Below are 13,130 nucleotides of genomic sequence, written 5' to 3'. Positions count from 1 at the left end.
CAGTTTTTGGTTTTTGCTAAAATTACAGTTTGTCAAAATAAGTTTTGTTGCCATCATTACTTTTTACCTATTTTTGCTTGTCTAAAATATAAACGAGTCTAAGAATTAATGATGCCAATCTTAACAGTCACAGTCAAAACAATAATCAGTAGTCATTACAGTCAGACTGCATGATGAATTTTGCACCAATAATAGACATTTATGACTATACTGCTGAATGATCACATCAGTTCAAATAAGCTTTATTGATAACAAACATTAGCATTGATGCATAAAAACTGCCTTTGGTTCTAAACATCATTTCTTGCTTTCCTAACCAAACTTACCACATGATGTCATGACATTGCTAGGAGTATGATGCACATGACTATCACACAGGAGTTTATAAATTTAATAATTAACAACATGCTTTAAAAATTTTGCATTCACTGTGATGATTCCTAATAATCAAATTGTTACAGACAAACATAATTAAAGATTGCTGTTTTTAATTTTTCCATTCAAATCCCCCCACTACATAAATGTTCCATTTTGGTCATTGTCACAGATTTGGTCATATTACACAACTGGCTGGTATAGTCAGTCAGTTAAATTACAATAGTAATGCTAGATGAATCAAATTAATTATACAGAAGCAAGCATACTTACACCCAACCAACTATTATAATACACCATTTCCTTTATAGTTGAGTCATTCTTCCTCATCCTGTTGTCACTTTTTTTTTTGTTTTTACTATACACACACACATCACACTCTTCTCATAAAAACATTTGTCAACCCTGTACACAATCTTGGATATGACAATTGAAAATAATGGCCACAAGCACTGCTTACAAATGCTTGTATTGCACAAAGTGACAAGTACAGTAGGTAAACTAGGTACAATTCTCTATTAATTTCAGGAAGTTAATGAGAATTATCATTATTGTTAATTAAAGACATCAAACATTGCTAGTCTTTCATTTCTTTTTGAGAAACCAGCTTATTGGTAGTGAATTTGTTTACAAAAGAACAATGTACAGACTAATGTGATGTCCATGTTTAAAACAGAAGATTAAATTCTAACAAGAAAATACAAATTTGTTTTATTTTACAACAGTTTCATGCACATTTTAATTTAATGAAAACAGAATAAAAAAACTGAACCTCCTATGGAATTTACACATAGTAATTTACTGGAAATTCATATATAGTTTAAAATTTATGTAAATTTTAAACTTCATAAATTATACTTTCCAATTTTACTATTTATAAACAAAAAATTTAAAAGAAAAAGATGTGTTTTGACACATGAAAAGAATAAAAGTTCCTCCAAAGAAAAAAAATTAAATAGCTTAAAAGATTGTTAAAAATTCCTATGTCCATAAATTAGTAAATATATAATTATCAGGTGAAATTATTTAACAAATTATTTTTGTTGAAAAATTTTAAATGGAATTTTGATAAATTTTATGGGAGGGTGAAAAAAACATTACTGTATCTGTACAATTAATTATATTTCATATTAAAGCTTGAGAGGTCTTGAAAACAATAACTGTAATAATTCATTTATTCTGCAATCTACAGAAAAAGCATTAATTTTATTCCTTCCATTTTTTTTTACCAATAAGTCTCAGTTTTAGAATATTACTATTGACTGTAGATGGCACTGACATCCATAACAAACATCAAAATCTGCTTGGCAAATAAAAACGAAACGGAGACTGATAACTGTCAGTTTTTTAAGGATGGAAATCACTTGCAACACTTCAGTTCTCCTAATTTCTCACTGCTATTTCAGTCAAGTTCTGCAGCCTTTGTTTTTGTCTTCTTGTTTTTTAAACATTGTTTCTATATAGCTGCACTAATTCTTCTTCAACACACCTTACAAACACACTCATGAACGCACTAAAAACTGGCATATGTATTTGTCAGACACTGTTTCAGAGTGTATTTCAACTGAGGAAAATTCTAATATTCATGCAGATGGTGACTGAGTCCTCAGTAATAGCACCCACAATATATTTCATTGAAGTCTTTCATAAGGAGACTTCCCTATCATGTCCCAGGATTTCCCTTTCAAACTAAAAATCTGAAATTATAATACAACAAATAAATTTTTAGTTTGGCAAAGAAAAAGTATCCAAATTTAGAAGAAAAATAGGTGATATTTCTTTTAACTTTTGAATACTTTTTAACATTGTTTTAAAACAATAATATTTGAATGGAAAGATATATAATTTGTAATTTCAAAACATCTATTTTATTTATAAAAAAGTGGTTATAACTTATACACATAAAATTAGTCACTTAACCAGAAATAAAAAATAAAATAAACTTTAAAGTAAACTTTTTTGAAATAAGTAGCAAAATTAAAAAAATTTATTTATATAGATATACTATATTCCTTTGATTCTAAGATATCTTTTTACTTACTAGTGCTGCAAACTCTGGAAATTCTCAAAATAAGTTAAGTGGTTTTCAACAAAACAAGTTTCAAAACTGCTTTGAATTCAGTAATATGTTTTACTGTTACATTTTATTAACATTAGTAATAAAATATTAATTAGTATTGCACTAAATATTAGTAAAGATTCATATATATGGCTGTATTATTTATTGTTTCTTCCAAAAAGAGGTCAATGTTTCTTCAATGTTGGTAAATACTGAAATCTAAGTATTTAACAAATAGTATTTTAAAACTGTTTAAAATTAATTTATGCTAGTTTTTATGTTAATTTTAAGATTTACACATGAGTAATGAATGGCATTATTTTAAACAAGTTAAAGATGGTATAAATTGATGCCATATATAAATTGTGATGTTACATTGAAATTTTTGTGATAGTACATCAGTTATATGAAATCATCTTAAATCCAAGAATATTTTACTGCTAACTAAGAGTAAAAAAAATGCAAGTAAATATAATGATAACATTGTCATTTCCTGTCTAGAAATCAGTTTTTGGTTTTTGCTAAAATTACAGTTTGTCAAAATAAGTTTTGTTGCCATCATTACTTTTTACCTATTTTTGCTTGTCTAAAATATAAACGAGTCTAAGAATTAATGATGCCAATCTTAACAGTCACAGTCAAAACAATAATCAGTAGTCATTACAGTCAGACTGCATGATGAATTTTGCACCAATAATAGACATTTATGACTATACTGCTGAATGATCACATCAGTTCAAATAAGCTTTATTGATAACAAACATTAGCATTGATGCATAAAAACTGCCTTTGGTTCTAAACATCATTTCTTGCTTTCCTAACCAAACTTACCACATGATGTCATGACATTGCTAGGAGTATGATGCACATGACTATCACACAGGAGTGACATTCTGATGTTTCTCCTGAAGTGTGCTGCTAGTGATTCAATTTCACGCCAAGTGTCAAAATAAGCAGACTAGGATTTTTATTAAATACACTCAAACAAACCTTTACATATGCAGTCATAATTTAGTTCAGTTTTTTTCTTGATAAAGACCATTGAATATGGTCGAAAATGTTAGAATGTATCTATTAAATTACGGCTGCATATGTAAAGGTTTGTTTGAGTGTATTTAGTTAAGAAATGCAGTCTCTGACGAGTTATAATTAGGATTTTTATTGCCAACTTCAAAATTTCACATAATAATTCAAGTAATTCTCAAATTATTATACTAACTTTTATATGTTTAAATAAAGTTTTTGATTTTATTCAATGACTAGCTGTTACCCGCGGCTTTGCCCACGAGGATTTTGCAAGCAAACCCCATTTATATTCACTATTTCAACAACCATAGTAAATTGTTATATAACACCTACCACTGAGAATGATGAGAATTGCCGAGAATCAAACGAACTATTTTCAATTTGATCAATTTTCTGGAACGTTTACAACCGTTCTATAATCAAACCAATATGCAATAACAAATTTGAATTTAAAATGGATTGAACATTTTTAAAATCGAAATATATAAAAATATTTATAACAATGTCTGAAATGTTATCAATTTAATACATCTAAGTACTCAATGAAAATTAAACATAGTTGAAAACGAAAAATCGCATCTAAAATAGTACAATAGAAGCCGTTTTTCTGGTTAAGCCTTAATCCTCTCCATTCGCGGGGAAATTTCAAAAAATTCCTTCTTTGTCTGCATTCCCATGGCATGCCCTACTACAATGGTTCCCAATTAGTGTGTACCCCTGGGGGTACGCGAAACTGCATAAAGGGGTACGCGTGGCAATCTAAAATTTAAATGCATGAGATGAAGCAATAAAAAAATAATGGGTGGACCATCAAAAATTCGACAGTTTACAACATGATGTCGAATGCACAAATTCGTTTATTTATAACTAAAAATATTCTTGAAATTTCATCAAAAAAATGCATTTGTGATAATACCTAAATGAAATTCTTATGCAAGAAACAAAAATTGTACAATTACCACAATTTGTGTTAATTGTATGATTATCATTATTATTATTATGTCAACGAAGCGGTAATAAAATATTTGCTACCATTTTTTTCAACATACCTCTTAGCTTTCATGTTTGTCATTACCGAAAATCCGCTCTCTACGAGAGCGAATTTTTGGCCACGACAAACATGAAAACTAAACATCGTCACCGATTTCAACTCGAAGATGACTTGAGACTGAAGCTGACCAAAAAGCAATCAGATTTCACAAAGTTGTGCAAAGAAAATTGTGCACATTTGTCACATTAAAATTAAATAACCTCATGTTATTTTCATTATTATTAGAATTGTATTTAAAAAATAATAAATGTAAAAAAAAAGTTATTCTATTTATCACTAGCTGTCTACCCATAGCTTCGCCCGCATTATATCAAATTTTCTCGTGGGAGTAAGATATTTTCTCGCAGTAAAATGTAGCCTATGTCCATCTTCAACATGTAAGCTATCTCTGTGCCAAATTTTATTAAAACCTGTTCAGNATAACTTTAACATGAAGACTGAGTGATTTTAAGTCTGGTTAGTCTGACTCTAAGGGCTGTTTCACACTCACACTATGACCAACTGGACTGACTCAACCGATCCTATAATCAGACCGATTAGTAATAGAAGCATTCACATTGAGTATGATTATATGTCGGTGGCCAATTTGTAAGGACCAATCGGAATGGGTGTTAGAAATTGTTTTAAGTTTTTCTAATTTTTAAAAATATTTTTGTAATCTACTTGGTTAAACTTTGCGGAAATTATCTTACTTCGTTTATAAATTCTTTCGAAAAGTCTAAATAATACCATTTTTTCTCATTATGTCGATAATGTTCTTTAATATATATATTAGTCATTTGTTTTCCCATATAAAATTTAAGCAGTTATGAAAAAAATAAGGTACAAGAGAAAATTTAAATAAATTAGAAATATATATAATGTGAAGTTATGTTTGATTGATTCAATAGTTTTCATATATCCAAAGTCTGGTTGGTTGTAGTTTCATAGCTCTCATTGGCTGTAGCTCACCAACTGCTTCGATCCGACTACAAATATTTAACTTTTTAAATCTGTCCGACTGGAACAACCAGTCAGTTGGCTGGCTGCTGTTGCCATGGCAACATGACTTGGAGTCGGACCAGTTGGTCATAGTGTGAAACAGCCCTTAGACGTGAAAAGGTAACAGACAGACAACAGAATTACCTTCAAATTTATAATATTAGGATGGATTAATATGAATTTCTGCTATAACAGGTATGCGAGTTTGAGCTTTTTCTTGAAGTGGTACGCTGGATAAACTAATTGGGAACCACTGCCCTACTAAAACGCAGATAAAAACAAAAAAATCGTATCTAAAATAGTACTGTAGAAGCCGTTTTTCCGGTTAAGTTTTAATCCTCTCCCTCTCCCCCCACGGTGAATTTCAAAAAATCCCTTCTTAATGCACGTTTTCATGATGTACCCTAACTGTGTACCAAATTTCACCTCTTTAGGTTTTCTCTAGGCGATGATGAATCAGTCAGTCAGGACAAGTAATTTTATATATTTAGATTATTGTAAATGATTAACAGCTACTTAGATTAAATAAAACACATCATGGAACTTACCCTAGAATGCTAAGTATCAGGCATAAATGTATTTCGTGCTTTCCAATCTTCTATTTCTTTAATTTGTTGTCTTAAAAACATTATCCTGAAAAAATATTTAAATTTAAATTCAATTTAAAAGGAAAAAACAAAATACATTGTTAAAAAAAAATCTTAAAGCTGGCACGCAATATTAATCAAATTCTGCATGTAGAATGGTAATAAAAAGTTCATTATATCACAACATATGGAGACTTTATTGTAAAACGAATTTCACCACAAATGTTGCATATTGATAAGTTGTAATCCATCTCTGACATTGGTCAGTTTGCATTAATTGCCAGACTCAATGTGCTGATTTTCTGATTTATAATATTTGAACTGCTGTATCTTTGTGGTGTGATGTATTGAATTTTTGTTTTTTTCATTATCATTCATTTGCAGAATTTGATTACTATTGCATGCTGGCTTTAGAATGTGTAAATTTTTTTTACAACAAATTATATGTCCAATAAGCTGTAAAAATCTTCATTATTAATATTTTATTAGATTATATTTTTCATTTGTTTGAGTTTCTCTAAAATTTATTTAATAGTATTTTAGGTAAAAATAAGACTCAAACTACTGGCTGTAAGTTTTATTCTTATTTAAATATGGTGGCAAGTTTTGTTAATTAATTTCTCAAATGGCATTTTAGCATAAAATTTCATATTAATTTTATTGAAGTATCAATAGAGAAATGTGCTAGTATTTAATAAGATAATACATATTTTTAATAATAGTAATATCTTTGGATAAATCAAACAAAAAACTTTACTATATATGAAATAACTGGTTAATTAAATTTTTAAATAATTTAAGAAGGAAGGCACTTTCTTATGCAGATTTAATGTTAAATTGACACTTAAAATGTGTTCAAGAATTTTTAAGTATCATAATCTCTCTTCAAGTGAAAATTTAACACAGAAATTAAACCATCATATGCACTGATATTCGATGAAACTTCATTACTTGTTTTAACTCTTATCCAAAATCCTAAATTAATTCATTGCTGCAAATTATTATAGTTTATTAAAAGTTACTAAAAGTGAATACAACTACAATAGCATTGTTAATTCTTCTTTTAAAATTATTTTTTAATGGCTAACTTTAGGTTATCTTCATTTAAATGAAAATTTGAAAGAAGTGAAAAAATATTTGTTGCAATTGTATATTATTTTATCTAAATTCATCTTANAGAATAATCGATGTACAAACTGATAGTTAAAGAGCATTAAATAATGAAACAATAGTAAGAACAAGAACGATAACAATACGGTTAAAATTTTTCGATAGATACTCCTATATTCAAATTTCTTAAAAATATGAATATTAAGATTATTTTTCAAAATACTAAATCGTAAAGCTGTGTATGAACAGCAACACAATGCCATTAATTCAATATATATTTTTAAATTTATATTTGAATATCAAAAACAAGCAATTGCATAAACTTTAAAATATTCCTATTGTCGTAATAAACAGTAATACGCTCTTATATAAAAGTATTTCTGACGACACAAGTATGTATAAAAATAGTTTTCTGTGTTATATTGTTGCGAAACAGTTCTAACAAATACTATATTTTTTCTCTGGTTGTAATAGAATACAATTTCTGTATTGCAAGTGTGTGTAAAAAATTTCAGATAATTCCCAAAATTTAAACTAAAAATCTAGTGGTTTGCAATGTATAAATCGATAGAAAGGTTTCTGATTGGTGAATAGCGAAATGTCTATTGAATGGCGTTATGAAAGATTCAAACGAATCACGTTACAGAGAACGTGTTTCTTGAAAACTGAAATAATCAATAAAGTTATTGTTCCTGTATGATTTTTATAATAGTTTATTTTAAAATGAAAGTATTCAAAAACGAATTTATAATTTATTCACATATTTGACAGAAATGAAAAATTATTGCAAATGTTACATTCAGTTGAAAGTATTCAAAAACGAATTTATAATTTATTCACATATTTGACAGAAATGAAAAATTATTGCAAATGTTACATTCAGTTGATACTGGTGCCAAGTGCTATGCCAGACTAAAGTCAAGACAGATATCCAAACAAGTGTTACATTAAGCTTCCATGTTATTTATGTGCGTGTCTAATGAACTTTCTAACAACATGACATATGTTCAATATTGCAGCTTTCTATAGTGCCATGTTTTTATTAAGGTTTAATGTTTCTAGACTTTTGTGTATCATATGTGATATGATACCAGTAGAAGAAAGGTACAATAAATATTTTATCCATCCTCTACAGTTCCCACAGTTACCTTACTTCTTCAGTAAGTGGATTATACTTGTTGATTTTTTCAGTTTGAGAATCTTTCATGTTATGAGTGTAAGGAATGGAGATGTTTATTATATGAAAATAAAAATAAAACCAGACTAGGCTCTATGGAAAGTCAAAGCATGCCCTCCACACAGCTGCTAATGAGTCCATTTCTCAGTGGCGTAGCGTAGTGGGGGCAGCCCGCCCCGGGCAGTACTTTTAGGGGGCGGCAAAATTTCACAATAAATAATATATTGTAAAAATTTGAACCATTTCATTTCATATTTTTGTTGCACCTATGATTCAGACTGATTGAAATGAGCATGAAATTTTTCATTACATATTCTGTGACAAAACTGAATTTTAGTCTTTTAAATTGAGATATCTAAATAAGGGGGCGGCGAAATTTTCCTCAGCCCTGAGCAGCTGACACCCATGCTAGGTCACTGCCATTTCTTAAAAATTTAATTGTTGTCCTCCTCCTAAATGCTTTAAATATTTCAAATTGTTCAAGATATTTTAGGTTGACAGGGTCATCACAATGTTGTAGTAATTGGGCCTTGTCAAATTTGATCTGGACATCATTATCACTGACAAAAGCAGCCAATGAGGTAGTGGCTAGACCTTTCTGAATCGTATATATATGCTCCTTGACTCTGTGCAGTAGCTCCAATATACTCACATGGACAGCCCACCCTATGTAAGACACTTTCCGAGAGGAACCCTCTCAGGGAAGTGTCTTTTACAAAAGTTATAGTTTCTTTTCTGATGCATGCCAATGATGAATATTGTTTTAAAATTAAATACTGGTGAATTAATTTAACATATATAATAAATCTAAAGATGAATATATAAAAATATTTCCATATTTTTTTGATTGTTTTGACTGTCGTAGACTGTCGACTTTTTCAGAGTACATTTGTAAAGGACACTTCCCCAAGAGAGTTCCTCTCAAGGAAGTGTCTTTTACAAATGCACTCTGAAAAAGTCGACAGTCTACGTCACCAATCTAATGTTTGACCTACTTTCTCTAACAGTAAAACAAAGTAAGCTACAGTACANTTGAAATCAACATTAGAGTAAAACGTAGTAAGACGTAGTAATTTATAGTAAAATGGTCTTTTCTAATATTCGTAGTACTTTGTAAAGTTTGAATTTCGATTTAATAATTACTACTTAGTTTGGAAACATTAAAAATACATAATTAAGTAGGAGAATAATATAAAACTTTATTTTTTAGTATAATACAATTTACAAAGTCAAAAGCTTGTATATCGTAACATTACAAAAAAATCTAGATTGAAACAAACAAAGTGAACTAATTTAAATAAATACAGTTCATTATACAACTGTTGATACGCTTGCCTTCATTAGTTTCCTCAAACAAATTCGAAAACTTCAGTTAATCTTGTAAATATTTTATGCGCCATTACTATTTGAATGATATAACATTATATAAAGCCTGAATTTTACATAATTTGTAACTGTGATTACAAATATAACTAAAAAATATTTTCGATATAAACACTAGGCCGATATAAACGCTATAAAATTTTTCTCACATTTTCTGATCGAGTAATACATGATACTTTTTGTTATATTAATCTAGCCATATTCTACATATACTTTCTATATTCACATCCATTTAGTTTCATCTAAAATCTACAAACAAATTAATTTCTTAATAAAGAGACTACCTGCTAATTGAAATTTGTATTCTTCTTTCACATTGTTTTACGTAATAGCACTAAATCAATAGAGTTTCTAATGTACAGGCTTATAAACAATAAAAAACATAAATGCTTCAAAATTAGGACTAGATAATTATATGCACAAATAAATTAGTAAGCCAATAATACATACTCTCACTTATATCCAAGTATTATATCCAAAGATCAGTTCTCGCTAATTGTTGAAAATAAATTATTTTTCAACTTTGCTTTCTGTAGCATATTCTGAAACAAGTTCTAAATTCACAGTAAAATTTCCACCTTATATCCATTAAAAACAGCGCATAATGTATCCATCCACGAAATAAAAATTTATCGCAGTGAACTTCAAAAAACTGAGAAACACCAAGGAAACACTAAACCGAACTCTACGAAATCTGGCGCGAACTGATGCATATGGGATAAACTGAAAATACTCCTCACGTGACCAAAGGTTACATTTTTCTGAATAAACGCTAAAAGTTTTGAAAAATTCTTCCATGAAACCTGCTGAATTTAATTATTAAACAGATTTAGTTATTGTGTATTAATTAAATTTAGGTTTCATGGAAGAATTTTTCAAAGCTTTTAGCATTTATTCAGAAAAATGTAACCTTTGGTCACTTGAGGAGTATTTTCAGTTTATCCCATATGCATCAGTTCGCGCCAGATTTCATAGAGTTCGGTTTAGTGTTTCCTTGGTGTTTCTCAGTTTTTTGAAGTTCACTGCAATAAATTTTTATTTCGTGGATGGATACATTATGCACTGTTTTTAATGGATATAAGGTGGAAATTTTACTGTGAATTTAGAACTTGTTTCAGAATATGCTACAGAAAGCAAAGTTGAAAAATAATTTATTTTCAACAATTAGCGAGAACTGATCTTTGGATATAATACTTGGATATAAGTGAGAGTATGTATTATTGGCTTACTAATTTATTTGTGCATATAATTATCTAGTCCTAATTTTGAAGCATTTATGTTTTTTATTGTTTATAAGCCTGTACATTAGAAACTCTATTGATTTAGTGCTATTACGTAAAACAATGTGAAAGAAGAATACAAATTTCAATTAGCAGGTAGTCTCTTTATTAAGAAATTAATTTGTTTGTAGATTTTAGATGAAACTAAATGGATGTGAATATAGAAAGTATATGTAGAATATGGCTAGATTAATATAACAAAAAGTATCATGTATTACTCGATCAGAAAATGTGAGAAAAATTTTATAGCGTTTATATCGGCCTAGTGTTTATATTGAAAATATTTTTTAGTTATATTTGTAATCACAGTTACAAATTATGTAAAATTCAGGCTTTATATAATGTTATATCATTCAAATAGTAATGGCGCATAAAATATTTACAAGATTAACTGAAGTTTTCGAATTTGTTTGAGGAAACTAATGAAGGCAAGCGTATCAACAGTTGTATAATGAACTGTATTTATTTAAATTAGTTCACTTTGTTTGTTTCAATCTAGTTTTTTTTGTAATGTTACGATATACAAGCTTTTGACTTTGTAAATTGTATTACACTAAAAAATAAAGTTTTATATTATTCTCCTACTTAATTATGTATTTTTAATGTTTCCAAACTAAGTAGTATTTATTAAATCGAAATTCAAACTTTACAAAGTACTACGAATATTAGAAAAGACCATTTTACTATAAATTACTACGTCTTACTACGTTTTACTCTAATGTTGATTTCAAAAAAAGTAGGTCAGACAAGGACCGTTAGACTGATGACGTATATTGTCGGCTTTTCTGGGTTGTATCGGAGCTCTCGTGATAGTGTGATTTACAGTAGTCACACCTACTTTTTTCTGACGCAAGCCAATTAGGAATATTAATTTTTTTAACCAATCAGATGATGGCAGGAAGTTTAAATTCAATTTATGTTGCTAGATGGCCATCTAAAATTTCATATTTATTTTAATTTTAATTTTTTACATTTATTGTCTATATGTGTGAAATACTAAAATTAAACGATCAGCGACTTAAAAACAGCTGTAGAGGTGCTAATAACATCAGCGTACTGAGAATCAGACACAAGCTTACCAATGCTGTGGATGCTTGACAAGTAAGTAAGAACCACAGCACGGATTCTGCAATTTCCATTTATCCTGTGCGACTTGATCTGTAGCCATTTTATACATTGACGGGTAACTGTGCTATTATATTCATTGAAACAATATTCAAAAACATAATAATATGTATAGTTATATTTGTGGTTTTTAGTTTCAATTTTTCAATCAACCCCCAATAATGTTATATCAACCACTTTGGCAACCCCTGATATATATTGTGACAAAGATGTGATGCAAAGGCAGAAGTTACTTTTAGGTCATTTAGTTATAAATAAATTAACTAAATAATTTCTCTCAAGTCAGAAAAAATATATATATAAATATTCTACATATGTAAAATCTAAAAATTATGCTTTAAAACATAATATACCTTTTCCATGCTAAATCTTTCTGGACAGATACTAGGTGGCTTAATTTCAATTGATCTTTTCCTATTTATTTCTGTTTTCCTAAATATTTCTAAATCACTCTTATCTTGAAATGATTTTCTAACTAATTCAGGACTATTTGAATTATTGGAAAATTTTCTAGATTCTTGATTTTCAGAATATTCTTCTTGTCTATTTTGCAATATTGGTTTTCTCAATATTTCCACATTTCCTTTCTCTTGATTACTATATTTCCTAGATAAATTAGAACTGTTTCTTTCAGAAGGCGTATGAGGGGAATATGATCTTGAGCGGGAACGTGATCTAGGCTGATGATGATGGTGGTGGTGGTGGTGATGATGTAATGATGATGGTGGTAATGGTGAGTAAGATCTGCTTCTGGAGCGCGAATGATATTCTGGATAATAACGACGTGATCTAGATCTAGATCTAGATCGTGAACGTGAACGGGATCTAGATCTTGAATAAGTTCTAGATCTTGTTCTGGATCTAGATCTATGAAAATGTCTTTCTCGTGAATTGTGCCGTTTATGTTCATAATATTTATCGGGATAATCCTTAGAATAATATGCATCCCGAGAAAGTTCTCTTTTAGAATGTTCAC

General features: G+C 29.0%; 1 protein-coding gene across 1 annotated transcript in view; it reads right to left on the bottom strand.

The window, feature by feature from the left end:
- Nucleotides 1–471: 471 nt before the first annotated feature.
- LOC111636788 (WW domain-containing adapter protein with coiled-coil-like) overlaps nucleotides 472–13,130 on the bottom strand; it is an 81,952-nt gene continuing 69,293 nt past the window's right edge. Inside the window, exons 12-15 of the mRNA XM_023382120.1 lie at nucleotides 12,508–13,114; nucleotides 12,109–12,221; nucleotides 6,041–6,125; nucleotides 472–2,072 (exon numbers count right to left, since the gene is read on the bottom strand). Of these exons, the coding sequence (XP_023237888.1) occupies nucleotides 6,050–6,125; nucleotides 12,109–12,221; nucleotides 12,508–13,114 (796 nt within the window). The 3' untranslated portion in view covers nucleotides 472–2,072; nucleotides 6,041–6,049. The remainder of the gene's footprint in view (nucleotides 2,073–6,040; nucleotides 6,126–12,108; nucleotides 12,222–12,507; nucleotides 13,115–13,130) is intronic.

This window comes from Centruroides sculpturatus, unplaced genomic scaffold (genome assembly GCF_000671375.1).
Source record: "Centruroides sculpturatus isolate CEXI.00-Female unplaced genomic scaffold, Cexi_2.0 scaffold951, whole genome shotgun sequence".
NCBI lineage: Eukaryota > Metazoa > Arthropoda > Arachnida > Scorpiones > Buthidae > Centruroides > Centruroides sculpturatus.
Note: the sequence above shows the minus strand (reverse complement) of the source record. Positions and strands in the feature narration are given on the sequence as shown.